The sequence below is a fragment of the Chiloscyllium plagiosum genome, chromosome 13 (genome assembly GCF_004010195.1).
Source record: "Chiloscyllium plagiosum isolate BGI_BamShark_2017 chromosome 13, ASM401019v2, whole genome shotgun sequence".
Taxonomy (NCBI): domain Eukaryota; kingdom Metazoa; phylum Chordata; class Chondrichthyes; order Orectolobiformes; family Hemiscylliidae; genus Chiloscyllium; species Chiloscyllium plagiosum.
Window position 1 is genome coordinate 53407867 of NC_057722.1, and position 27442 is coordinate 53435308.

General features: G+C 39.4%; 1 protein-coding gene across 1 annotated transcript in view; it reads left to right on the forward strand.

Moving 5' to 3' along the window:
• Positions 1 to 27442, forward strand: part of LOC122556387 (serine-rich adhesin for platelets-like) — a 144495-nt gene that overhangs the window by 54794 nt on the left and 62259 nt on the right. Inside the window, exons 31-47 of the mRNA XM_043703021.1 lie at positions 2685 to 2777; positions 3868 to 3966; positions 4259 to 4357; positions 4931 to 5023; positions 5831 to 5929; positions 6518 to 6616; positions 7198 to 7290; positions 8100 to 8198; positions 11173 to 11265; positions 12067 to 12165; positions 15158 to 15238; positions 18012 to 18110; positions 18815 to 18895; positions 20407 to 20598; positions 22000 to 22254; positions 24372 to 24647; positions 25155 to 25292. Of these exons, the coding sequence (XP_043558956.1) occupies positions 2685 to 2777; positions 3868 to 3966; positions 4259 to 4357; positions 4931 to 5023; positions 5831 to 5929; positions 6518 to 6616; positions 7198 to 7290; positions 8100 to 8198; positions 11173 to 11265; positions 12067 to 12165; positions 15158 to 15238; positions 18012 to 18110; positions 18815 to 18895; positions 20407 to 20598; positions 22000 to 22254; positions 24372 to 24647; positions 25155 to 25292 (2088 nt within the window). The remainder of the gene's footprint in view (positions 1 to 2684; positions 2778 to 3867; positions 3967 to 4258; positions 4358 to 4930; positions 5024 to 5830; positions 5930 to 6517; positions 6617 to 7197; positions 7291 to 8099; positions 8199 to 11172; positions 11266 to 12066; positions 12166 to 15157; positions 15239 to 18011; positions 18111 to 18814; positions 18896 to 20406; positions 20599 to 21999; positions 22255 to 24371; positions 24648 to 25154; positions 25293 to 27442) is intronic.

The window sequence follows — 27442 nt, forward strand, 5'->3', positions numbered from 1 at the left end:
AGCCATCCAGCCAACATTATGGAATAAATAAATTTAAAATGATAAGGCTAATTCCTGTCTTAAATCAAAATCCAAGCAAAGGTCATTACTGTTGCCTTAAGTAACTAATAATGAATTTGGACCAATTTCCTTTTTTGTCAGGTGTGCTCAGGTGTACTTATTCAGTCGTCAGGCTGATGAGGGGAGAGGCCATTTTGGATTTGGTGTTCGGCAATGAGCCAAGGCAGATGTCAGGTCACACAGTGCGAGAACACTTTGCTGACAGTGACCACAACTGCCTCACATTTATTGTAGCAATGGAGAGGGAAAAGAACAATTACCATGGGGTGATATTGAATTGGGGAAAAGGAAATTATGACGCTCTCAGAATGAAGTTGGGAAGTACAGACTGGGAACAATTGTTCCACAGAAAGGGCACAACAGGCATGTGGAAACTGTTTAAGGAGCAGTTATTGCGAGTGATGCATAAATTTGTTCCTCTGAGACAGACAAGAAGAGGTAAGATTAAAGAGCCTTGGATGATGAGAACAGAGGAGCTTCTCATCAAAAGGAAGAAGTCAGCTTACGTAAGATGGAGGAAGCAAATATCTAGCACAGCTTTAGAGGATTACAGGCTTGCTAGATAGGAGCTCAGAAATGGACTGAGGAGAGCCAGAAGGAGGCACAAAAAAGGCTTGGCAGGAAGGATTAGGGAGAACCCAAAGGCATTTTACTCATACGTGAGGAATAACAGAATGATCAGTGAGAAGATAGGGCTGGTCAGGGATAGCATAGGGAACTTGTGTGTGGAGTCTGTGCAGATAGCGGAAGCCCTAAATGAGTTTTTTGCTGCGGTTTTCAGTAAGGAAATGGACCTTGTTGTGAATGAGAATATGAGGAGCCATGAAATAGTCTTGAACAGATCAAGGTTGAGGAAGTTGATGTGCTGGAAATGTTGGCAACCGTTAAGATTGATAAGTCCCCAGGGCCAGACCAGATTTATCCTAGGTTGCTCCGGGAAGCGAGAAAGGAAGTTGCTAAGCCGCTGGCGAAGATCTTTGACTCCTCACTCTCCATGTGAGTCGTACCAGAGGATTGGTTTGAGGTGAGTGTTGTTCCTCTTTTCAAGAATGGGAATAGGGAAATCCCTGGCAATTACAGACCAGTCAGTCTTACATCTGTGATCAGCAAGGTTTTGGAAAGAATAATGAGGGATAGGATTTATGACTATTTGGAAAAGCAGTTCATGCCGCACAAATCTTATTGAGTTCACTGAGGAGGTGACAAGACAGGTCGCTGAAGGTTGGGCAGTGGATGTGGTGTATATGGAGTTCAGCAAGGCATTTGATAAGGTTCCGGATGGTAGGCTCATTCATAAAATCAAGAGATATGGGATACAGGGAGATTTAGCTGTCTGGATTCAGAATTGTTTGGCTGACAGAAGGCAGAGAGTGATTGTAAATGGAAAGTATTCTGCCAGAGGTCAGTGATGAGTGGTGTCCCGCAGGGCTCTGTTCCTGGGCCTCTGCTCTTTGTAGTTTGTATAAATGACTTGGATGAGGAGGTTGAGGGATGGGTTTGTATATTTGCCGATGACACAAGGGTTGGGGGTGCCATTGATAGTTTCGAAGGCTGTTGCAGGCTGCAGCGTGGCATAGACAGGATGCAGAGCTGGGCTGAGGAATGGCAGATGGAGTTCAACTTGAATAAATGCAGAGTGATGCATATTGGAAGGTTGAACTTGAATGCTGAATACTGGATTAAAGACAGGATTCTTGGCAGGGTGGAGGAACAGAAGGATTTTGGATTCAAGTGCATAGATCCCTCAAAATTGTCACCCAAGTGGATAGGTTTGTAAAGAAAGCATATGGTGTTTTGGCTTTCATTAACAGGGGGAATGAGTTTAAGAGCCTTGAGATTTTGCTGCAGCTCTACAAAACCCTGGTGAGACCACACTTGGAATATTGTGTCCAGTGCTGGTCGCCCTATTATGGGAAAGATATGGAGGCTTTGGAGAGGGTACAAAGAAGGTTTACCAGGCTGCTGCCTGGAATTGAGGGCTTGTCTTATGAAGAGAGGTTGACTAGCTTGGACTTTTCTCTCTGGAGAAAAGAGGAAGAGAGCTGACCAATTGAGGTTTACACGGAAATGAGAGGCATGGGTAGAGTCGATAGCCAGAGACTTTGTCCCAGCGTAGGATTAAGGGCCATGAGAGGTCATAGTTGTGGGGTATTAGGAGCAAGATATAGAGGAGATGTCAGAGGTATATTCATTATGCAGAAAGTTGTGAACGCATGGAATGTGTTGCCAGGTTGGTGGTGGAAGCAGAGTGTTTAGGAACACTGAGGTGACTATTGGACATGCACATGGACAGCAGTGAATGGAGGGGTGTGTAGGTTAGATTATTTTATTTTAGATTAGGATTAATCCTTGTCACAACATCGTAGGCCGAACAGCCTGTTCTGTGCTGTATTTTTCTATATTTGATGTTCTATGTTGCTGCTTTCTGAAAAGGTAAAATTAACATGTTTTTTAATAAATCTGGCATGTATTCATAAAATCTATTGTGGTCAGATGGATAATATGAAGTGACTAAATACTTTTGTGTTTGTCATGTTTTATTCAACCCATTGAACTGATCATTATCATTTGATGTGACTATGTGACTGAATAATTGCTTTCATTCTCTGATGGAACATCAACAGCTCCATCATCTTCACCTTCAACATCTGAGGAAACTACTTCAACAGAACCATCTACAACTATAACCACATCTGAAACCACATCGTTCTCAACAGGTAAACTTCAGGTTCAAAGACGTCTCTGACAAAACACTTTTAAACATGCCACAGTTAATTCCTACACTGACCGTGCAGTCGACAGTTTTGAAATGGGAGAACAAAGAGCAAAACAACTGCAGATGTTGCTGTATCAGAAACAAAAACAGAAATTGTTGAAAAGCCTTCAGTTCTGAAGAAGAGTCACTGTACCTGAAACATAAACCCTGCTTTCTCACCACAGATGCTATCAGACCTGCTGAATTTTTCCAACAATTTCTCTTTGGCTTTCTAAATGGGAATAGTCCATTTATTTTCAGAATTTCATGGCTAATTATTTCTTTTCAATTTAATTTCACCACAGGGCACAGTGGCTCAGTGGTTAGCACTGTAGCCTCACAGCACCAGGGTCCCAGGTTCGATTCCAACCTCAATTGACCGTCTGCGTGGGTTTCCTCCCACAGTCCAAAGATGTGCAGGTTAGGTGAATTGGCCATACTAATTTCCTCATAGTGTTAGGTGCATTAGACAGAGGGAAAAGGGGTTTGGGTGGGTTGCTCTTCTTAGGGTCCATGTGGACTGGTTGGGCCAAAGGGCCTGTTTCCACACTGTAGGGAATCTAACCTAATCCATATCTGTTCTGCAATAAATATTAAAGACTTACACTAATGTTTGTACACATTTGAAATCTCCTTAAATTTTCAAGTTTCATTTAGTTTCCTGATGGCATAAATTGAAAGTCATAAAACAGCCCTCTGAAAATGTCCCTGACAAAGAACTACCAATCACTTCTTCCCTTGACATTTGCTGCTGAAAACAGTTTTGCTCACACAGAAATATTCTTATCCTGCTTAATAATGGATAAATATAGTGTTATAACAAATTACATGTGCAAAATGCCTGAAATATATTGCAAATTCATATAGAACCTTCCTGATCATGAACTACCTGACTGCAGCAAACCATCTCACAGTTGGTTAGTTGCATAGTTTGTGTGTGCAAAAATACAGAAATCAATCAGGTGGAGTTCAATTCAGCAAAACTTTTCTTTAAGTTTTCAATATTTATGAATACAGGATGCCTTATAATGTTTATTGATTTTTTTTCTTAGAATATGTGACATCTTCTGGGACCTCCGAAGGAAGCACTTCCACAGGGACAACCACCTCGGAGATTACTTCGACATCTACCATAACACCAGAAACAACAGGTAGGACTTATTACAATCCAGCCATCAAGCGTTATAGTTAAATTACTGTACGTCCAGCAGACCAGAGTGCTGTACACACTTTTGAGACAGATGTGTATTGGTGGGCTTCATTTCTGTAACACCATCTGACATGTTTTTAATAAATCTTGTATGTATTCAGAAAATTTGTTGTGCAAACCTAATTATTGTGATCAGGTGATCATTATCATTTGATGTGAGTATGTAACTGAATAATTGCATTATTTATGAATACAGGGTGCCTTATAATGTTTCATTGATGTTTTATTCTTAGAATATGTGACATCTTCTGGGACGTCCGAAGGAAGTACTTCCACAGGGGCAACCACCTCTGAGATTACTTCGACATCTTCCACAACACCAGAAACAACAGGTAGGATTTATTACAATCCAGCCAGCAAGCATTAAAGTTAAACTCACCATACTCCCAGCAGACCAGAGTGGCATCCTTTGAGACAAATGAGTGTTGGTTAGCTTCATTTGAGTAGCACCATCCAACAGACAATGGGGGGAGTTAAGAAGATGAGATGATCATCGTAATCACAGCCAGTCTAGGAACTGAACAGGTGCTGTTGGCATCACATTCTATGGCAAACTCGCTATCCAGCCAACATTAGAGAGTGAACAAATTAAAAATGATCATGTTATGTGATATTACTAATCAAAATCCAAACAATGGTCATTACTGTTGCCCTCAGTAATGAATAATGAATTTGAACCAATTTCCTGCTTTCTGAAATGGTAAGATTAACCTTTGTTTAATAAATCTGGCATGTATTCATAAAATCTATTGTGCAAACTTTATATTGTGATCAGGTGGATAATATGACGTGATTAAATACTTCTGTGTTTGTCTTGTTTTATTAACCCATTGAAGTGATCATTATCATTTGATGTGAGTATGTAACTGAATAATTGCTTTTGTTCTCTGATTGAACATCAACAGCTACATCATCTTCACCTTCAACATCTGAGGAAACTACTTCAACAGGACCATCTACAACTATAACCACATCTGAGACCACATCATCCTCAACAGGTAAAACTGCAGGTTCAAAGGTCGCTCTGACAAATCACTTTAAAACATGCCACAGATAATTCCTACAGTGACAGTACAGTCGACAATTACTAAATGGGAGAGCTAAAACAAACGATATCAGAAACAAAAACAGAAATTATTGGAAAAGCTTGAGTTCTGAAGAAAGGTCACTGAACCTGAAATGTAAATTCTGTTTTGACTCCAAAGATGCTATCAGACCTGCTACATTTTCCAGCAATTTCTGTTTGTCTTTCCAAATGGGAAAAGTTAATTTATTTTCAGAATTTCATGGCTAATTATTGCTTTTCAACCTAATTTCTCAGCATATCTGTTCTTCAATAAACATTAACAATATCCACTAAAATTTCTGCTGTTTGAAGTCCTTATAAATTTTCAAGATTGATTTGGTTTTCTTCTGGTGTAAGTTGAAAGACATAAATCACCCCTCTGATAGCACTTCATGCAAAGATCCAGCGATCATTTCTTCTATTGACATTTGCTGCTCATAACGGTGTTGCTCGCAGAGAGATCTTCTTACCCTGCTTAATAATGGATAAATATCGCTGTATAACAGATTACTTTCACAAAATGCCTGAGATATATTGGAAATGCATACAGGCCCTTCTGATTATGGAAAATGTTGCTGTATCAAACCATCTCACTCACATGAGATGTTGCATAATTTTTGAGTGCAAGAATACAGTAATCAATCAGTTTGACTTCAATTCAGCGATGTTTGTCTTTTAATTTTGCACTACTGGTGAATACGGGGAACCTTATGCTGTTTCATTGATATTTTATTCTTAGAATATGTGACATCTTCTGGGACCTCCGAAGGAAGTACTTCCACAGGGGCAACCACTTCTGAGATTAATTCAACAGCTTCCACAACACCAGAAACAACAGGTAGGATTTATTACAACGTAGCCATCAAGCAGTAGATGCAGCAGACCATAGTGCTGCACTCTCTTTAGAGACAGATGTGTTGGTGAGCTTCATTTGTGTAGCACCATCCTTCAGATGAGGAGAAAGTTAAGACGATGAGACCATCATCATAATCTCAGCCAGTCTGGGAATTGAAACTCGTGCTGTTGGCATCACATTCCATGGTAACCTAGCCATCCAGCCAATATTAAGGAGTGAACAAATTAAAAATGTCAATGCTATCTTCTATCATAAAGCAAAATCCAAACAATAAACAAAGAAACAAATAATGAATTTGAACTAATTTCCTGCTTTCTGTAATAGTAAAATTAGCATTTTTTAAATGTCATGCAGGTATTCATAAAATGTGTTGTGCAAATTTTATTATTGCAATCGGGGGATAATATGAAGTGATTAAATATTTTGTGTTTATTCAACTCATTGAACTGATCATAATCATTTCATGTGACTATGTAACAGAATAATTAATTTCAGTGAATTTTTAAAAAATTTGTCACTATTTATGAATACAGGATGCCTTATAGTGTTTCATTGATGTTTCATTCTTAGAATATGTGACATCTTCCGGGACCTCCGAAGGAAGCACTTCCACAGGGGCAACCATCTCTGAGATTACTTCGACAACTTCCACAACACCAGAAACAACAGGTAGGATTTCTTACAATGCAGCCTTCAAGCAGTACAGTTAAATTTACCGTACTCCCAGTGGACCATAGTGCTGCACGGTATTTGGAGATAGATGGGTATTGGTGATCTTTATTTGTGTAGCACCATCCGACAGACGCAGAGAGAGTTTAGGAAGATGAGACCATCATGGTAATCTCAGCCAATCTAGGAACTGAACTGGTGCTGTTGGCATCACATTCCATGGCAAACTAGCCACCCAGCCAACTTTAGGGAGTGAAAAAATTGAAAATGATCAGGTTATCTGTTATCAGAAATTAAAATCCAAACAAAGGTCATTACTGTTGCCCTCAGTAACTAATAATGAACTTGAACCAATTTCCTGCTTTCTGAAATGGTAAAATTAACAGTTCTTAAAAAAAAACTTGCATGCATTCATAAATTCCGTTGTGGAAACCTTATTATTGTGATCAGGTGGATAAAATGAAGTGATTAAATATTTTTATGTTTGTTGTGTTTGATTCAACCCATTGAACTGATCATTGTCATTTGATGTGAGTATGTAACTGAATAATTGTTTTCGTTCTCTGATTAAACATCAACAGTGACATCATCTTCACCTTCAACATCAGAGGCAAGTTCTTCAACAGAACCATCTAAAACAATAACCACATCTGAAACCACATCATCCTCAACAGGTAAAACCTTAGGTTCAAAGTCCTCTCTGACAAATCACTTTAAAACATGCCGCAGTTAATTCCTACATTGACAGTACAGTCGACAATTTCTAAATGGGAGAGCAAAAAACCAAATGAACTGCAGATGTTGCTGCATCAGAAACAAAACTAGAAATTGTTGAAAAACCTTGAGTTCTGAAGAAAGGTCACTGGACCTGAAACATGAACTCTGCCATCTCTCCACAGATGCTATTAGACCTGCTGAATTTTTCCAGCGATTTCTGTTTTTCGTTTTAAATGGTAAAAGTTCATTTATTTTCAGGATTTTATGGCTAATTATTTTTTTTCAATTTAATTTCTCAGCATATCTGTCCTGCAATAAATATTAACTACTTACACTAAAGTTTGTACACATTTGAAATCTCCTTAAATTTTCAAGTTTCATTTGGTTTTCTGATGGCATAAATTGAAAGTTATACACCAGCCCTCAGCTAATGTTTCTTAATAGAACTACCAATCACTTCTTACATTGACATTTGCTGCTGAAAACAGTTCTGCTCACACAGAGATGTTCTTATCCTGTTTAATAATGGATAAATCTCGTGTTATAACAAATTACATGTGCAAAATGCCTGAAATATATTGGAAATTCATATAGGACCTTCCTGACTGCAGCAAACCATCTCACAGTTGGTTTGTTGCATAGGTTTTGTGTGCAAGAATACAGTAATCAATCAGGTTGAGTTCAATTCAACAAAGTCTTTCTTTAAGTTTGCACTATTTGTGAATACAGGAAGCCTTACACAGTTTCGTTGATATTTTATTATTAGGATCTGTGACATCTTCTGGGACCTCTGAAAGAAGTACTTCCAGAGGGGCAGCCACCTCTGAGATTAATTCGACAGCTTTCACAACACCAGAAACAACAGGTAGGATTTATTACAATCTAGCCATCGAGCAGTGAAGTTAAATTTACCGTACTCCCAGCGGACCATAGTGCTGCACACCCTTCAAAGACAGATGTGTGTTGGTGACATTCATTTGTGTAGCACCGTCAAGCAGATGAAGGAGAGTTTAAGAAGATGAGACCATCATCGTAATCTCAGCCAGTCTAGGAATTGAACAGGTGCTGTAGGTATCACATTCCATGGCAAACTAGCCATCCAGCCAACATTATGGAGAAACAAATTTAAAATGATAAGGCTATCTCCTGTCATAAATCAATTTCCACACAAAGCTCATTACTGTTGCCTGAAGTAACTAATAATGAATTTGAACCAATTTCCTTTTTTGTCAGGTGTGTTCAGGAGGGTTTCCTTACCCAGTATGTAGACAGGCCGTCAAGGAGAGAGGCCATTTAGGATTTGGTGTTCGGTAATGAGCTAGGACAGATTTCAGATCTCGCAGTGGGAGAACACTTTGGTGACAGTGACCACAACTGCCTCACATTTAAAATAGCCATGGAGATGGAAAGGAGCAATTACCAGGGGAAGATATGTAATTGGGGAAAAGGAAATTATGACGCTATCAAACAGGAGTTAGGAAGTATAGAGTGGGAGCAATTGTTCCACAGAAAGGGCACAAAGACATGTGGAAACTGCTTAAGGAGCAGTTGTTGCGAGTGATGCATAAATTTGTTCCTCTGAGACAGGCAAGAAGGGGTAAAATTAAGGAGCCTTTGATTACGAGAACAGAGGAGCTTCTCATCAAAAGGAAGAAGGCACCTTATGTAAGGTGGAGGGAGCAAGGGTCCAGCACAGCTTTAGAGAATTGCAGGCTTACGAAAAAGGAGCTCAGAAACAGATTGAGGAGAGCAAAGAAGGGGCACGAGAAAGGCTTGGTGGTACTGATTAGGGAGAACCCAAAGGCATTTTACTCATACATGAGGAATAAGAGAAGGATCAGTGAGAAGGTAGGGCCGGTCAGGGATAGCATAGGGAACTTATGCGTAGAGTCTGAGCAGATAGGGGAAGCCCTAAATGAGTTTTTGCTTCAGATTTCAGAAAGGAAAGGGACCTTGTTGTGAATGAGAATATGAGGAGCTGGGAACCAGCCTTGAACAGATCCAGATTGATGAAGTTGATGTGCTGGAAATTTTGGCAAACATTACGATTGATAAGTCCCCAGGGCCAGACCAGATTTATCCTAGGCTGCTCCCGGGAGTGAGAAAGGAAGTTGCTAAGCTGCTGATTAACATATTTGCTTCCTCACGCTCCATGAGAGTCGTACCGGTGGATTGGAGGGAGGCAAATGTTGTTCCTCTTTTCAAGAAGTGGAATAGGGAAATCCCTGGCAGTTACAGACTAGTCAGTCTTACGTCTGTGATCAGTAAGGTTTTGGAAAGAATAAATAGGGATAGGATTTATGACTATTTGGAAAAGCATAGCGTGATTAAAAGCAGTCAGCATAGCTTTGTGAGGGGCAGGTCATGCCTTACAAATCTTATTGAGTTCTCTGAGGAGGAGACCAGACAGGTCAATGAAGGTTGGGCAGTGGATGTGGTGTAGATGGACATCAGCAAGGCATTTGATAAGGTTCCCCATGGTAGGCTCATTCATAAAATCAGGAGATATGGGATACAGGGAGATTTGGCTGTCTGAATTCAGAATTGTTTGGCTGACAGAAGGCAGAGCGTGATTGTAAATGGAAAGTATTCTGCCTGGAGTCAGTGGTGAATGGTGTCCCACAGGGCTCTGTTCTTGTGCCTCTGCTCTTTCTAGTTTGCATAAATGACTTGGATGAGGAGGTTGAGGGGTGGGTTCATAATTTGCGGATGACACAAGGGTTGGAGGTGCCATTGATAGTATCGCGGGCTATTGCAGGCTGCAGCACGACATAGACAGGTTGCAGAGCTGGGCTAGAAATGGCAGATGGAGTTCAACCTGGATAAATGCGAAGTGATGCATTTTGGAAGGTGAACCTGAATGCTGAATATAGGATTAAAGACAGGATTCTTGGCAGTGTGGAGGAACAGAGGGATCTTGGTATTCAAGCACATAGATCCCTAAACGTTGCCACCCAAGTGCATAGGGTTGTTAAGAAAGCATATGGTGTTTTAGCTTTCATTAATAGGGGGATCAAGTTTAAGAGCCGTGAGGTTTTGCTGCAGATCTATAAAACCCTGGTGAGACCACATTTAGAATATTGTGTCCAGTTCTGCCCACTCTGTTATAGGAAAGATGCGGAGGCTTTGGAGAGGGTGCAAAGAAGGTTTACCAGGATGCTGCCTGGACAGGAGTGCTTATCTTATGAAGAGAGATTGACGAAGCTTGGACTTCTATCTCTGGAGAGAAGAAGGAAAAGAGGTGACCTGATTAAGGTGTACAAGTTAATGAGAGGCATGGATGGAATCAATAGCCAGAGACTTTTCCCCAGGGCAGGATTGACTGCCATGAGGGGTCATGGTTTTAGGGTGTTAGGAGGAAGGCATACAGAAGACATCAGAGGTAGGTTCTTTATGCAGAGAGTTGTGAATGCGTGAAATGCATTGCCAACGGTGGTGGTGGAAGCAGAGTCATTAGGGAGAGTTAAGTGACTGTTGGACATGCACATGGACAGCAGTGAGTGGAGGAGTGCATAGGTAGGTTATTTTATTTTAGATTAGGATTAATCCTCGGCACAAGATCATGGGCCGAAGGGCCTGTTCTGTGCTGTACCTTTCTATATTCGATGTTCTTTGTTCCTGCTTTCTGAAATGATAAAATTAACATGTTTTAATAAATCTTGGATGCATTCATAAAATCTGTTGTGCAAACCTAATTATTGCGATCAGGTGGAAAGCATGAAGTGATTAAATACTTTCGTGTTTGTCATGTTTTATGCAACCCATTGAACTGATCGTTATCATTTGATATGAGTATGTAACTGAATAATTGCTTTTGTTCTCTGATTGAACATCATCAGCTCCATCATCTTCACCTTCAACATCTGAGGAAACTACTTCAACAGAACCATCTACAACTATAACCACATCTGAGACCACATCATTCTCAACAGGTAAAACTGCAGGTTCAAAGGTCATTCTGACAAATCACTTTTAAACATGCCACAGTTAATTCCTACACTGACAGGACAGTTGACAATTACTAAATGGAAGACGACAAACCAAATGAGCTGCGGATGTCGCTGTATCAGAAACAAAAACAGAAATTGCTGGAAAACCTTGAGTTCTGAAGAATGGTCACTGGACCTGAAATATTAACTCTCCTTTCTCTCCACAGATGCCAACAGACCTGTTGCAATTTTTTAGCAATATCTCTTTCTTTCTATATGGGAATAGTTCCTTTATTATCAGAATTTCATGGCTAATTATTTCCTTTCTATTTAATTTGCAATAAATATTAACGATTCACACTAAAATTTTTAAACTGAAATCTCCTTAAATTTTTAAGTTTCATTTGATTTTCTGATAGCTTATATTGAAAGTCATAAGCCAACCCTTTGTTAATGTTTCTTACAAACAACTACTCAATCAATTTTTCTATTGACAATTGCTGCTAATAACAGTGTTGCTTACACAGAGATATTCTTATCCTGCTTCATAATGGACAAATATAGTTTCATAACAGATTATGTTTGCCGAATGCCTGAACTATATTGGAAATTCATATAGGATCTTCCTGATTAGGGAAGACCTACTGTAGCAAACCATCTCGTAGTCGGATAGTTGCATAGTTTTTGTGTGAAAGAATAAACTAATCAATCAGGTTGAGTTCAATTCAGCAAAGTTTTCTTTAATTTTCCACTGCTTATGAATACAGGATGCCTTACCCTGTTCCATTGATATATTATTCTTAGAATATATGACATCTTCCGGGACCCCCGAAAGAAGCACTTCCACAGGAACAACCACCTCTGAGATTACTTCGATAGCTTCCACAACACCAGAAACAACAGGTAGGATTGATTACAATCCAGCCAGCAAGCAGTAAAGTTAAATTTACCGTACTTCCAGCAGATCATAATGCAGCACACTCTTTAGAGACAGATATGTGTTGAAGATCTTCATTTGTGTAGCACCGTCCCTCAGGCGAGGGGGGAATTTAAGAAGATGAGACAATCATCATAATCTCAGCCAGTCTAGGAATTGAACTGGTGCTGTTGGCATCACATTCCATGGCAAACTAGCCATCCAGCCAACATTATTGAGTGAACAAATTAAAAATGAGCATGCTATCTCCTAGCATAAAGCAACATGCAAACAATAGTCATTATTGCTGCCCTAAGACCCATATAATAAATTTTAACCAATTTCTTGAATTTTGTCATGATAAAGTTAACATTTTAAAACAAACTTGTAGGTATTCATAAAATGCATTGTGCAAACTTTAGTATTACAATCAGGTGGATAATATGAAGTAATTAAATATTCTTGTGTTGATTATGTATTATCCAACCCATTAAACTGATCATTGTCATTTGATGTGACCATGTGACTGAATAATTGCTTTCGTTCTCTGATCACAATTTAACATCAACAGCTTCACCTTCAACATCAGAGGAACTTACTTCAACAGAACCATCTATAACTGTAACCACATCTGAAACCACATCATCCTCAACAGGTAGAACTTCAGGTTCAAAGTCCTCTCTGATAAATTAGATTAGATTAGATTAGATTAGATTACTTACAGTGTGGAAACAGGCCCTTCGGCCTAACAAGTCCACACCGACCCGCCGAAGCGCAACCCACCCATACCCCTACATTTACCCCTTATTACCTAACACTAAGGGCAATTTAGCATGGCCAATTCACCTAACCTGCACATCTTTGGACTGTGGGAGGAAACCGGAGCACCCGGAGGAAACCCACGCAGACACGGGGAGAATGTGCAAACTCCACACAGTCAGTCGCCTGAGTCGGGAATGGAACCCGGGTCTCTGGCGCTGTGAGGCAGCAGTGCTAACCACTGGGCCACCGTGCCGCCCACCAAGTCATTTTTAAGTCATTTTTAAACAAGTTTCAGACAATTCCTGCACTGACAGTACAGTGAATAATTTCAAAATGGGAGAGCAATTAACTAAAAGAACTGCAGATGTCACTATAACAAAAACAAAGACAGAAATTGCTGGAATTCCTGATTTCTGAGTCAGGGTCACTGGACCTGAAATAAAAACTTTGTTTTCTTTCCACAGATGCTGGTAGAGCTGTTGAATGTTTCCAGCAAATTCTGTTTTTCTTCTCTTGACATTTGCTGCGAAAAACAGTGTTGCTCACACGGATTAATAATGGATAAATATTGCCTCATAACAGATTGCTTTCATAAAATGTCAGAAATATATTGATTTGGAGACACCGGTGTTGGAGTGGGGTGGACAAAGTGGGGTAGGGAAGCACTAGCGTTCGGAGCACTGCTCCTTCAAACACCTGATGAAGGAGCAGCGCTCTGAAAGCTAATGCTTCCAAATAAACCTGTTGGACAATAACCTGGTGTTATGTGATTTTTAACTTTAACAGATATTGGAAATTCATGCAGCCCCTTCCTGATCATGGAAGACCTGGCTGTAGCCAACCACCTCACTCACATCAGATGCTGCAGAATTTATATGTGATAGAATACAGTAACCAATTTATAGAAAAGTGTCTGAAAGTGCCAAATGAGTAACCTGAAAAACTTAGAAAAATGCCTGAAAATGTTCAAAAGTGTGAAATCAGTAACCAGAACAACCTAGAAAAATGTTTGAAAATGGGAAATCAGTAACCAGAAAAATGTTTGAAAATGAAATATTGCAATTCTAGTCTCCTTCCTATCGGAAAGATGTTGTGAAACTTGAAAGGGTTCAGAAAAGATTTACAAGGATGTTGCCAGGGTTGGAGGATTTGAGCGACAGGGAGAGGCTGAACAGGCTGGGGCTGTGTTCCCTGGAGCATGAGGGGTGACCTTATAGAGGATTACAAAATTATGAGGGGCATGGATATGATTAATAGACAAAGTCTTTTCCCTGGGGTCGGGGAGTCCAGAACTAGAGGGCATAGGTTTAGGGTGAGAGGGAAAAGATATAAAAGAGACCTAAGGGGCAACGTTTTCACACAAAGAGTGGTACTCGTATGGAATGAGCTGCCAGAGGAAGTGGTGGAGGTTGGTACAATTGCAACATTTAAGAGGCATTTTGATGGGTATCTGAATAGGAAGGGTTTGGAGGGATATGGGCTGGGTGCTGGCAGGTGGGACTAAATTGGGTTGGGACGGGTTGGACCAAAGGGTCTGTTTCCATGCTGTACATCTCTATGACTCTAAGTCAGTGAAGTTTTTCCTTAAATTTGGCACTTTTTCAAGTTTCATTTGGCTTTCTGATGGCATCAATTGAAACTCATAAACCAGCCCTCTGATAACGTTTCTTGCAAAGAACGTCCAATCACTTCTTCTATTGACAATTGCTGTTTAAAAACAATTGTGCTCAGACAGACATGTTCTTGCTCTCTTTAATAATGGACAAAACTAATCTCATAACAGCTCAATTTCACAAACTGCATGAGGTTTATTGAAATTCATGTGACACCTCACTTATTATTCCCATCAACTGCTTAAAAATTGTTTTGGTATTTCAACTGACTTTTTAAAATATATTCAGTTTAGTGAAATATGGTCATCAAACACAAAAATGCAGCCAAATTCAGCCTCCGTCATGCAGAAAATAAGGCTAATCTCAGTTTAAGAGAAAACTGGTGGCAAACTTAATTTGAGAGTCACCATGCCTCGAGCAGTGGTGAAATCTCCTCAGGTGGGACCATACTGGAAAACCCAACTGGTGCAGAAATTGAACCCATACATTGGGCGTCATTCTGGATGACACAAAAGACAACCAACCAACCTTATAGACTGAATCAATTAGAAATGTTTAGGTATCTCCTGACATAAAGCAAATCAATTTCTTTCACTTATTACAGTGACATCATCTTCACCTACAACATCAGAAGAAAGTACATCAACAGAACCATCTACAACTGTAACCACGTCATCCTCAACAGGTAAAACTTCAGATGTTTCCAATGCTAACCAATTGTCAAGGCTCAAACTTTTCTCTGATAAGTTTTTTTTAAAAATCGCAGGCAATTCTTACTTGACGTAACAATTGATAATTATTTAATTTGGAAGGACTCATTTGTGTTTTAAGGATCTTGTGTCTCTTCATAGAATTTGCAATTTGTTTGCACATCATATCATTGCTGACTTCAATATTAAAGATATCTACCAAAATTTCTCTATTTAAAATCATCTTGAAATTTTCATGTATAATTATGTTTACTCACACAGATGAATAAAATGCAGAAATCACAGCTGTGACTACATTTCCAGTGAACCCCAAACAATCACAGCTGTGACTACATTTCTAGTAAACCCCAAACAATCACAGCTGTGACTACATTTCTAGTAAGCCCCAAACAATCACAGCTGTGACTACATTTCTAGTAAGCCCCAAACAATCACAGCTGTGACTACATTTCTAGTAAGCCCCAAACAATCACAGCTGTGACTACATTTCTAGTAAGCCCCAAACAATCACAGCTGTGACTACATTTCTAGTAAGCCCCAAACAATCACAGCTGTGACTACATTTCTAGTAAGCCCCAAACAATCACAGCTGTGACTACATTTCTAGTAAGCCCCAAACAATCACAGCTGTGACTACATTTCTAGTAAGCCCCAAACAATCACAGCTGTGACTACATTTCTAGTAAGCCCCAAACAATCACAGCTGTGACTACATTTCTAGTAAGCCCCAAACAATCACAGCTGTGACTACATTTCTAGTAAGCCCCAAACAATCACAGCTGTGACTACATTTCTAGTAAGCCCCAAACAATCACAGCTGTGACTACATTTCTAGTAAGCCCCAAACAATCACAGCTGTGACTACATTTCTAGTAAGCCCCAAACAATCACAGCTGTGACTACATTTCTAGTAAGCCCCAAACAATCACAGCTGTGACTACATTTCTAGTAAGCCCCAAACAATCACAGCTGTGACTACATTTCTAGTAAGCCCCAAACAATCACAGCTGTGACTACATTTCTAGTAAGCCCCAAACAATCACAGCTGTGACTACATTTCTAGTAAGCCCCAAACAATCACAGCTGTGACTACATTTCTAGTAAGCCCCAAACAATCACAGCTGTGACTACATTTCTAGTAAGCCCCAAACAATCACAGCTGTGACTACATTTCTAGTAAGCCCCAAACAATCACAGCTGTGACTACATTTCTAGTAAGCCCCAAACAATCACAGCTGTGACTACATTTCTAGTAAGCCCCAAACAATCACAGCTGTGACTACATTTCTAGTAAGCCCCAAACAATCACAGCTGTGACTACATTTCTAGTAAGCCCCAAACAATCACAGCTGTGACTACATTTCTAGTAAGCCCCAAACAATCACAGCTGTGACTACATTTCTAGTAAGCCCCAAACAATCACAGCTGTGACTACATTTCTAGTAAGCCCCAAACAATCACAGCTGTGACTACATTTCTAGTAAGCCCCAAACAATCACAGCTGTGACTACATTTCTAGTAAGCCCCAAACAATCACAGCTGTGACTACATTTCTAGTAAGCCCCAAACAATCACAGCTGTGACTACATTTCTAGTAAGCCCCAAACAATCACAGCTGTGACTACATTTCTAGTAAGCCCCAAACAATCACAGCTGTGACTACATTTCTAGTAAGCCCCAAACAATCACAGCTGTGACTACATTTCTAGTAAGCCCCAAACAATCACAGCTGTGACTACATTTCTAGTGAACCCCAAACAATCACAGCAGTGACTACATTTCTAGTAAACCCCAAACAATCACAGCTGTGCCTACATTTCTAGTAAACCGCAAACAATCACAGCTAAAAAAGGAGAAAAAAATAAACAGAAGTGTTAGAGACTAAAAAAAAACAATCACAGCTGTGACTACATTTCTAGTAAACCCCAAACAATCACAGCTGTGACTACATTTCTAGTGAACCGCAAACAATCATTTCTATCAATACATCACCCTAAAGAAATGTTGCACTGATACAGATACATTCTTTTTTTTTTAATAATGGACGAAACTAGTCTCAAAACAAATCACTTTTACAAAATGCTTGAAGCTTTTTGTAAATTCATCTGACTCATCACTTTTCAAGAAATATACATTGTGGAAGAATATCTCATTCAGATCAGGTGCTAACTATATGATTATGTGCTAAGTATAGATGATAAAGAGGTCATGGTCGAAACATCGACTCCCCTCTTCTTCGGGTGCTGCCTGACCGGCTATGCTTTTCCAACACCACATTTTTTGACTCTGATCTCCAGCATCTGCAATCCTCATTTCTCCTAACAACTCTTGTCATCAACAACATGATCAATTGATTGAATTGAATGCAAGGAAGATTTGAATTATTTTGCACAACTTATGAATGCAGTGAGCTTTACACAGTTTTAGATTACTTACAGTGTGGAAAGTGCCCTTCGGCCCAACAAGTCCACACCGACCCTCCAAAGCGCAACCCACTCAGACCTAATCCCCTACATTTACCCCTGCCTCTAACACTACGGCTAACTTAACATGGCCAATTCACCTAACCTGCACATTTTTTGACTGTGGGAGGAAATCACACAGGCACGGGGAGAATGTGCAAACTCCACACAGTCAGTCGCCTGAGGCGGGAATTGAACCCAGGTCTCTGGCGCTGTGCGGCAGTAGTGCTAACCACTGTGCCACCGTGCCGCCCACTAAAGTTTTGTTGACATTTTTTTTCCTTAGAGTACGTGACATCTCCTGGGACCTCTGAAGGAACCACTTCAACAAAGGTGACCAGTATTGTTACTACTTCTACAGCATCTACAACACCAGAACCAACAGGTAGAATTTATGCAATCCAGCTGTCAAACATTGTAGACTGAATAAATTACAAGTGTTCATCGTATTTTCTATCATTAAGCAAACTCCAAACAATGGGTTCAACACTGTAACATTAAAAACAGAATCATGAATATAAACCAACTAATTTTTCATATTCTGGAATGGTAAAGTTAGCTTTATAGTCTTTTTAAAAAATAAACTTGCAACTTTTCATAAAATGTAATGCACATACTTTAGCATTCAGATGGGGTGGCATAGTGGCTCAGTGGGTAGCAATGCTGCCTCACAATGCCAGGGACTCAGGTTTCATTCTATCCTCGGGCGACTGTCTGTGTGGAGTTTGCACATTTACCCCGATTCTGTGTGTGTCTCCTCCGGGTACTCTGGTTTTCTCCTGCAGTCCAAAGATATGCAGGTTAGGTGAACTGGCCATGCTAAATTGCCCACAGTGTTATGTGCATTAGTCACAGGGAAATGGGCATGGGAGGGTTATCCTTCGGAAGGTCTGTCTGGACATGTTGGGCCAAATGGCCTGTTTCCACACTGTAGGGAATCTGGTCTAAGATCAGTTGGAACATATGAATCGAATGTTCTTGTGTTGATCATGCTTTTCTTTCAACCCATTGAACCGATTTCCTCATTTGATGTGGGTGCACAGCTACAGCATTGCTTTTTTTCACTGATTACACTTTTTAACATTAAAGCTACATCATCATCACCTTCAACATCAGAGGAAAGTACATCTACAGAACCATCAACATCTGTAACCACATCATCGTCAACAGGTATTTGCAATGCTACTCAGTTATCAATGTTCAAACTGTCTCTAATAAACCATATTTTCAACAAGCCGCAGACAATTCCTACTTTTATGTTGAGATTAACAATTATGAAATTTAAAAAATGACATTTGTGCTTGCAAGGTTTCATCACTATTCAGAGCCTTACAAATTGAAAACCATAATACCAGTTCTAGAATAAATATTATGAGCATATTAAGAAATTTCAACATGCTTTTGCTATCTCACAGAATAAATTGAAACTCAGAAATGACAGTTTTGGTTACGTTTTTGTAAAGTATCAACAATCACTGTGTCAATCATATTTGGTGCCTGAGAAAAAGTATTCTCAGAGACATATTCTTACTACTTTTTATAACTGATAAATCTCACCTCATGATAGTTTATGTTTGGAATTTATGTTCTAAAATTTGTCTAGAAAATTTATGTTACACGTCACTGATCATGGAAGATCGATTATTGGGGAAGCATTAGCATCTTATTTACATCAAATAAAAATATATGATTTCCTAATAATTGTTACTATCAACAGTTTACATGGAGACTGCACTGGCTAATACTTACTCACTCTTAACTCCCAAACGTCTCAGTTCAAGGCTTGATCATTCAGAATCAACCATTCAGGTTTAAGTTCCAACAAAGTTAATGAGTCAATTGTCAGTCATCATTCACTGGTGCATTCTCCATGTCAACACCCCTATCAATCACACTCCACTTCCAAACAATCAGTTCTCTTAGATCATATAGCAAAGCACTTTCATTTCATACAATCCCTACAGGATGGAAGCAGGCCATTTGATCCCTAGAGTCCTAAACCTTTGGAACAGCATTCTGGCCAGACCCAGCCCCTACCTTATTTCTGTAACCCTGCATCTTCCATGGCCACTACACCTAATCTGCACATCTTTGAATCGTGGGAGAAAATTATGCAGAAATGTGCAAACTCCACAGTCAGTCACCCAAGAGTGAAATTGAACCCAGGTCCCTGGCACAGTGAGGCAGCACTGTTAGCCATTGAACCACCATGCACCTTTGGCCTTTCTTGCGACTTGACTTAATGAGGTGGAGTATGAAGAGCTTTGGCTTTTTCAGCAATACTCAAGTTTATAAACTTTGTGAAGGCCATCTGTGTTTGCAGGATTTCATTTCTGTTCATAGCCTCATAATTTACTTACTATTATATCAGTATAAGAACATAGTTAGAAATTTCAACAAGTTTACATCCCTTTCAAATTTTCAAATGTAGTTTTGCAATCTTGCAGAATGAATTGAAATTCAATGATATGTTTGTTGGGACAGACTGGAGGATAATCTTGGGGTCTGGAGCTGGTAGCCAGATTGGGTCAGGTTTAAAGGGTAATGAGGAGGTGAGAAATTGTATCTAATATATGTCCTAGAAATAAAAGCTCAGTGTACCCATTCACCACACTATCTTCTCTCCTTTGTTTAGTTTTATTATAACTGTTCAAAGAATGTTCTTAATCTTTTCTGTGCAGTTGTGCGGAATATAACAACATCTAGTGCATCAACAAGGTCTACATCATTTTTGCAAGAATTTAGCACTCTGTCTTCAACTATTGAAACATCTACTCTTAGCTCCACTATTATCATTAGCACACAGTCTCTGTCTACTAGCAGATCAACAATGGTGACAACAACATCACCATGCCGTGAATTTACCGATCAAGGTAATGTTGCATTTATTTCCCATATAAATGATTGTTCAGCATTCCAACTCTTTGCCCCGTTGTAGATTTCCAAGATAAAGAGACAACCAAATCGACATAGCTCCTTTTACCCCAAATCATAAAGAGAAATTTCAATTTCGCAGCTGTCCAGTGCCAAATCAAAAAATGAATACCTGAGTATATCTCTAACATCCAAATTGGACCAAATCAAAGCGTTTTTTATAGGTCTGCTTTTTATCGCTGGAACCTCTGCCTACCTTCTGACCATTTATCTAAAACTCTTGGGATAGAAATTTTACATGAATGATAATGCTAACTATTGCATCCACTGCCTTTTAGTAATTTCTATTGAAGTCAGCAGAGTTCACGATTGGATAATGAGTCCAGCTGATATCCTGCTGTTATTGCACCATCCAAGATAAACTTTGAAACCTTTATCTTACTGATAGCTTCAATGGGAAATCTAACAATACACCAAGTCCCTCTCCTGCACAATTAAAAATTATTAACATGATTAAACATGACAACAGTCTCTCAACTGAAGAGCTGTATTCATCATGATGATGTAAATGAGACCCAATCTGTGATTTTTATCCCAATGGTGCCTCACATTACAGTACAAATGATATAATATTGTTGAAACTGTTTTAATAAATGTTGCCCATTTGAATGGACAGCTACATTCTCACCTGAAACAGATGACAGCCTCACTGAAATAGGTGTCTGAGGAGAGTAAAGTTTAGTTAGGAGCCTAACAGGGGCTCTCATTGCTACAGTGCAGTGTCTCTAACCTCTGGGCCAAGAGACTCAAGTCCCATCTGTTCCAGAAATGTGTAATAATATCACTGAACAGGTTGATGAGAAATATCGTTTTAGAATTTCAGTGTGATATTGTCTTTTACTAGTCTTCCTAGCAGGGTCAAGATTTAAAATTTGCCCTCGTTACCACTATAAAGCAAGACATTCAGCCCTTGTCTCATCTACATAGCTCCTATTTTCCAATGAGGACACTAATATATTGAAGAGGTCTAATCAGTTTGATAGATATAAATTATCTTCCAGAAAGCCACACTGAACCCCTCTTTATTTTTCTAGGTGCTCCTTATTGAAACCTTCAGGTTGCCCTCAGTTAATATATTACAGATATCAGGTTTACAGGAATTTTACAGCTACTTAATGACTGTTTTGTATAATCTGTTTCTCCTCCAGTTCTCACCATCTATCAGTATCTAAATGAACTCTGAAATACCACTCAGGAGATATATAATTTAATCTGTCCATTCACAAGTACCTGTTTGTACAATACTTCTCAGCTATAATTATTGCCCTTTTTGCACCATCCTTTTGTGCATGGCTATTTCATTGTTAATTTAAGTTGTTCTCTTTGAAATTTTATCTTAGATCTTGGAAATGTTACTGCAGAAAACGTCGGAAACAGGAGTTTTATCCTAAAGTGGTCAGATCAGACCCTGGAATTGTGTGGAAACTATAGTGTTGAGAAATCACCTGAAGATGGATCATTTCTTTGCACTTTCAACTTCAGCAATAATGTGTGTAATTTTGTGGAGTTAAGCCCAGGTCAAACCTATACGCTGAACATTCACTTCATCGATAAAGACAACAAAATTCTGACACGTACTTTAAGTGTTACTACAGGTAAAGATATACAGTAAAATCTAATTGCCAAATTTCTAAAACTTCTAGGATAAATGCCTTAATAATAATGTGGAGGTAGGAAGGGAGCAAGATGAAAAGGTTAGCTGCTGGGAGATCCCAGGAATAAGAGTTTTCAGGAGGTTCAGTCCATTTTACCAGTAAGCCAATGGTATCAATTTCCTAACCATGGAAGAGGTCCTAGAATTACTGGGTGCATTGGTGGTCATCTTACAAGATTCTACAGACCCTGGAACAGTTCTTAAGGATTGAAGAGTAGCTATTGTAATCACACTATTTTAAAAAATGGAGTTTGAAAGTAAACAGGAATTATTAGATTGGTTATCTTAGCATCGGTTGTGGGAATAAATGCTGGAATCCCATTATAAAAGATTTAATATCAGAGCATTTGAAAAACAATAGCAGATCATACAGAGTCAGCATGGATTTATGAAGAGGAAATCATGCTTGAAAATTCTAGTGACATTTTTACAGATATAATTAGTGGAAGTTCATAACAGGCAGGCTGTGGATGTGATTTACTTGGACATTCAGAAGGCTTTCAATATGGCCCTGCATAAGAGATTAGGATATAATATTAAAGTGCATGCAATTGGATATAGAGTTCTGACATGGGTATAGAACTGGATGGCAGACTAAGAACAAAGACGAGAAATCAAAGGATTGTTTTCCAAGTGGTAAGCAGTGACTCGAGGAGTACTGGAAGGAACTATGCTTGGATCCTAGCTGTACATAATATATATTAATGATTTAGAAGAGAGAACTAAATGCAATAACTCAAAATTTTCAGGTAACTCAAAAATGGATGTGAGGGTGAAGTGTGAGGCATATGCAAGGATTTGTGATTTGGACAAGTTAAATGAGTTGGCATATGAAGTATAATGTCAATAGATGTGAGATTTTGGTTGAAAAAACAGGAAGACAGATTATTATCTGAATGGCAATTGATTGAAAAAGGCAAAGTACAATGAGACCTATGTGTTCTTGTACACCAGTCATTGGTCTTCATAGCAAGAGGTTTCAAATATTGGAGCAATAGTGCCTTGTAACAATTGTACAGCGATTTGGTGAGACCATTCCTGGAGTATTGTGTGCAGTTTTGATCTGCTCCTCTGAGAAAGGATGTTCTCGCTACGGAACGAATGCAACCCAAGGGTTACCAGGCTGATTCCTGGGATGGCGGGACTGCCATATGAAGAGATACTGGATCAGTTAATACTACATTCACTGTAATTTAGAAGAATGAGAGTGATCTCAAAGAAACGTATAAGATTCTAACAATGATTGGGAAATCCTGAACTCAGTTTAAGGAAACAGGGTAGGTCATTCAGGACTTCGATGAAGAGAAATTTCTTCATCCAAACAGAATGATAAGTCTGTGGAATTCTCTGACACACATAGCAATTGAGGCCAAAACATTGAATATTTTTAAGAAGGAGTTAGATATATAGTTCTTAGTGCTAAAGTGATCAAAGGATATGAGGAGAAAGCAGCAACAGGGCACTGAGTTATATCATTAGCCATGATCATACTGAATAATGGAGCAGGCTCAATGAGCCAAAATGGCCTACTCCTACTCCTATTTTCAATGTAACAATTAGTATTGAGATGTGGCTGGCAGGTCAGAGTGGAGTTACAGACTTCAGACTTCAGACATCAAGGAGGTAGATGAATATCATTGGTTGAGGGTAGAGATCGAGACTCAGGCGATTAACATTGGAGGGCATACACGATTGGAGGGGTACCTGATTGTAGAGGGGTCAGCACTTCTGCTCTTTAGAAAATCTTGGCTCCCATACCGAAAAGACATTTAACTGTTCATACCATCCTTCCTTCAGATGTCAAGTTTCCTGAGCTCTGGAAACACAGACTCCATGAATTAAATGTAAATCTTTGATAAATGGCTTCCAATATATTTTAAGAATGTCCTCATCTCCAAATAGTAGATTAGTAGCCCTTCCCTTTTCAGACAAATGTAGATATTTCAGAGGCAAACTGGGCTCAGATATACCATTTTCTTTATTTATTTAGTTAATGTCGTACAGTTATACTTACCATCCTATAAAACGTTATTGTGTGAATTATTTTCCTTAATGTAGTACCAGCATTTGTATCGAATGTCACATTTCCATCGAATGGAATTCGAAACACTTCTCTGACAGTTACCTGGACAGCAGCAAAAGGGCATCTACTGTCATACATCGTTCAGTTAACATCACAGTTTAATGAAGAACAGAAAATTGATGTACAATCAAGCCAAACTTTATCTGTTGTGTTTTCTGATTTACAACCTGGACGTACTTATACTATTACTGTGATAACAGTGACAAATGGCCACTTGACCAATAAGGGAGTGACAGTCAAGCAGAATACAGGTATTGATAACTACTGTCATTGACTTAAAATAAATTGTAAGTAAGTTATTGTGAAATAATGAAAATTACCTCTGGAATGTTTGATGTCAAGAAGCCAGCCGATGACTCCAATAGTTACTGATCATGCTTTAAAACTTGATGATTTAAGTTGTCAGTTACAATTATTTTCCAAAACCCATTAAAGTGTGCGAGGAGGATGGAGAATGTTCACACAGCCACCAGTGGAGGTGCCTCAAGAACAGGAACTCACACAGTCAATATGCAGCTGAATTTGAACTTAAATGGCTCCAGAAGATTTCCCAGTCCCAGTCAGATTATCATACAATTTATGGAGCGAGTCACATGCTCAAGGTTATGTTTCATGCTGGATTTTTACTTGTGAGACAGGAAGATTGCAGAGTCACAGTATTTGTTAGCCCATGGACATTGTTTACTGTTTCATCATATCACACATTTGTACAAACTTTGTTTTCTCATAGTTGAACTGTAGCTTGTGTAAAATTTTAGATTCTGATGAATGTAGCAATGGTGAAAATCAATGCGATCAGGTTTGCATCGAACGCAATAAGTTTGAAGATAGTCGAGGCTATGAATGCAGTTGCGAAAGTGGATTTAAATTGGATTCAGACGGAAGGAAATGCACAGGTAAGAAAGAAAGTACAAGTCCTTTGCTTGTAATAATTATCATGCAGTTGTATATTTATAAACGTACCATGTGCATTACATTTGCCAATTGATCAATGCTCAGATGCAATTGCAACAGGCTTCAGACTTGATACTTTCTACAGTTTACTGTTAATTTTCACCTACTGAATGGAAAAATTAAAACGTTTGTCATTTTTAAGACTTTAGACAAAGTTAAAATATTTATTTAAATATATAATTTTCAATTTAACAATAATTTTAAAATTTATCGAGACATGACTATGGGAGTTGCCAAGATGGGTGGGGATTTCCATTTTTGATTAAGGCAATTATCATAGCAGTACTCAGAGAAGAAATAACTGCAGAATCATCCAGTGAGGCTTTGTGGGGCAGCAAGGTGGCTCAGTGATTAGCACTGCTGCCTCACAGTGCCAGGAACCCAGGTTCGATTCCAGCCTCAGGTGACTGTCTGTGTGAAGTTTGCACATTCTCCCCATGTCTGCGTGGGTTTCCTCCGGGTGCTCTGGTTTCCTCCCACAATCCAAAGATGTGCAGGTTAGGTGAATTGGCCATGCTAAATTGCCCATAGTGTTGAGGGATGTGTAGGTTAGGTGCATTAGTCAGGGGTAAATGTAGGGAAGGGGAATTGGGTATGGGTGGGTTACTCTTCGGAGGGTTGGTGTGGACCTGTTGGGCAAAAGGGCCTGTTTCCACACTGTAGGGACTCTGATTCTAATAAATAAGAAGGGAATGATGACATTATTGGAGCTGTACTATAGACTTACAAATAGTCAACCCAAATTAGAGGAACAAATATGCAGGGAGATTGGGGATGACCTGCAGGAGCAACAGGGTTGTCATAGTAGGGGATTTTAATTTTCCTAACATAGACTGGGATTGCCATAGTGTTCAGGGTTTAGATGGGGTGGAATTTGTTAAGTATGTTCAGGAACATTTCCTCAAGCAGTTTGTAGAGGGTCCTACTCTGAAAGGGGCAAAACTTAACCTCCTCTTGGGAAATAGGGCAGTGCAGGTAAGTGGGTGACAGTGGGGGAGCACTTTGGGACCAGTGAACATAGTTCTATTAAAATAGTTATGGAGAGGGACAAAACTGCTCTATAGGTTCAAGTGCTGAACTGGGACAAGGCAAATGTTGATGGAATTAAACAGGAACTTGCAGGGTTGATTGGAGTAGTTTGTTTGCAGGCAAAGGGACCTCCGGCAAGATGGAAGCCTTTAAAAGTGAGATTGCTAGAGTTCAAGGTCTATATGTTCCTGTGAGGTGAAAGACAAAGTTGACAGGAATAGGGAGCCCTGAATGACAAGAGGTACTGAGGCTTTGACCAGAAAAATGAAGGAGACATGGCTCAGGTACAGGCAGCTGATATACCTGGAGGTATATAAGGGATACAGGAGTTTACTGAAGAAAGAAATCAGAAGGGTGAAAAGGAAGCATGAGATAGCTTTGACTGAGAAGATTAGAGTGAATTAAAAGAGGTTCTTCATGTATATTAAAGGAAAAAGAATAACGAGAGAGAGAATGGGACCTCTCAAGAATCAAAGTGGACATGTATGTGTAGAACCGGGTTCAATTCCTGCCTCAGGCAACTATCTGTGTGGAGTTTGCACATTCTCCCCGTGTCTGCGTGGGTTTCCTCCGGGTGCTCCGGTTTCCTCCCAAAGTCCAAAAATGTGCAAGTTAGGTGAATTGGTCATGCTAAATTGCCCGTAGTATTAGGTGAAGGGGTAAGTGTAGGGGAATGGGTCTGAGTGGGTTTCTATTCAGAGGGTCGGTGTGGACTTGTTGGGCCGAAGGGCCTGTTTCCACACTATAAGTAATCTAATCTAATCTAAACCGCAGGAGATGGGTGAGATCCTCAATGAGTATTTCTTCTGTTTCTTGAGAAGAAAGACATGAAGATTTGGGAACTTGGTGAAATTAGTGATCATACCTTGGGGAAAATCTATATCACAGTAGAGGAGGTATTGGACATATTAGAATGTATAAAGTTGAATAAATCTCTGATCCTAACCAGAAATATCCAAGAGCCCTGCAAGAGGCTACAGAGGAAATGGTGGGGTCCCTAGTTGATATTTCTGTGTCATTGTTAGCCACTGGTGAGGTGCCAGAAGGTCCCAGAGAGTTCTTA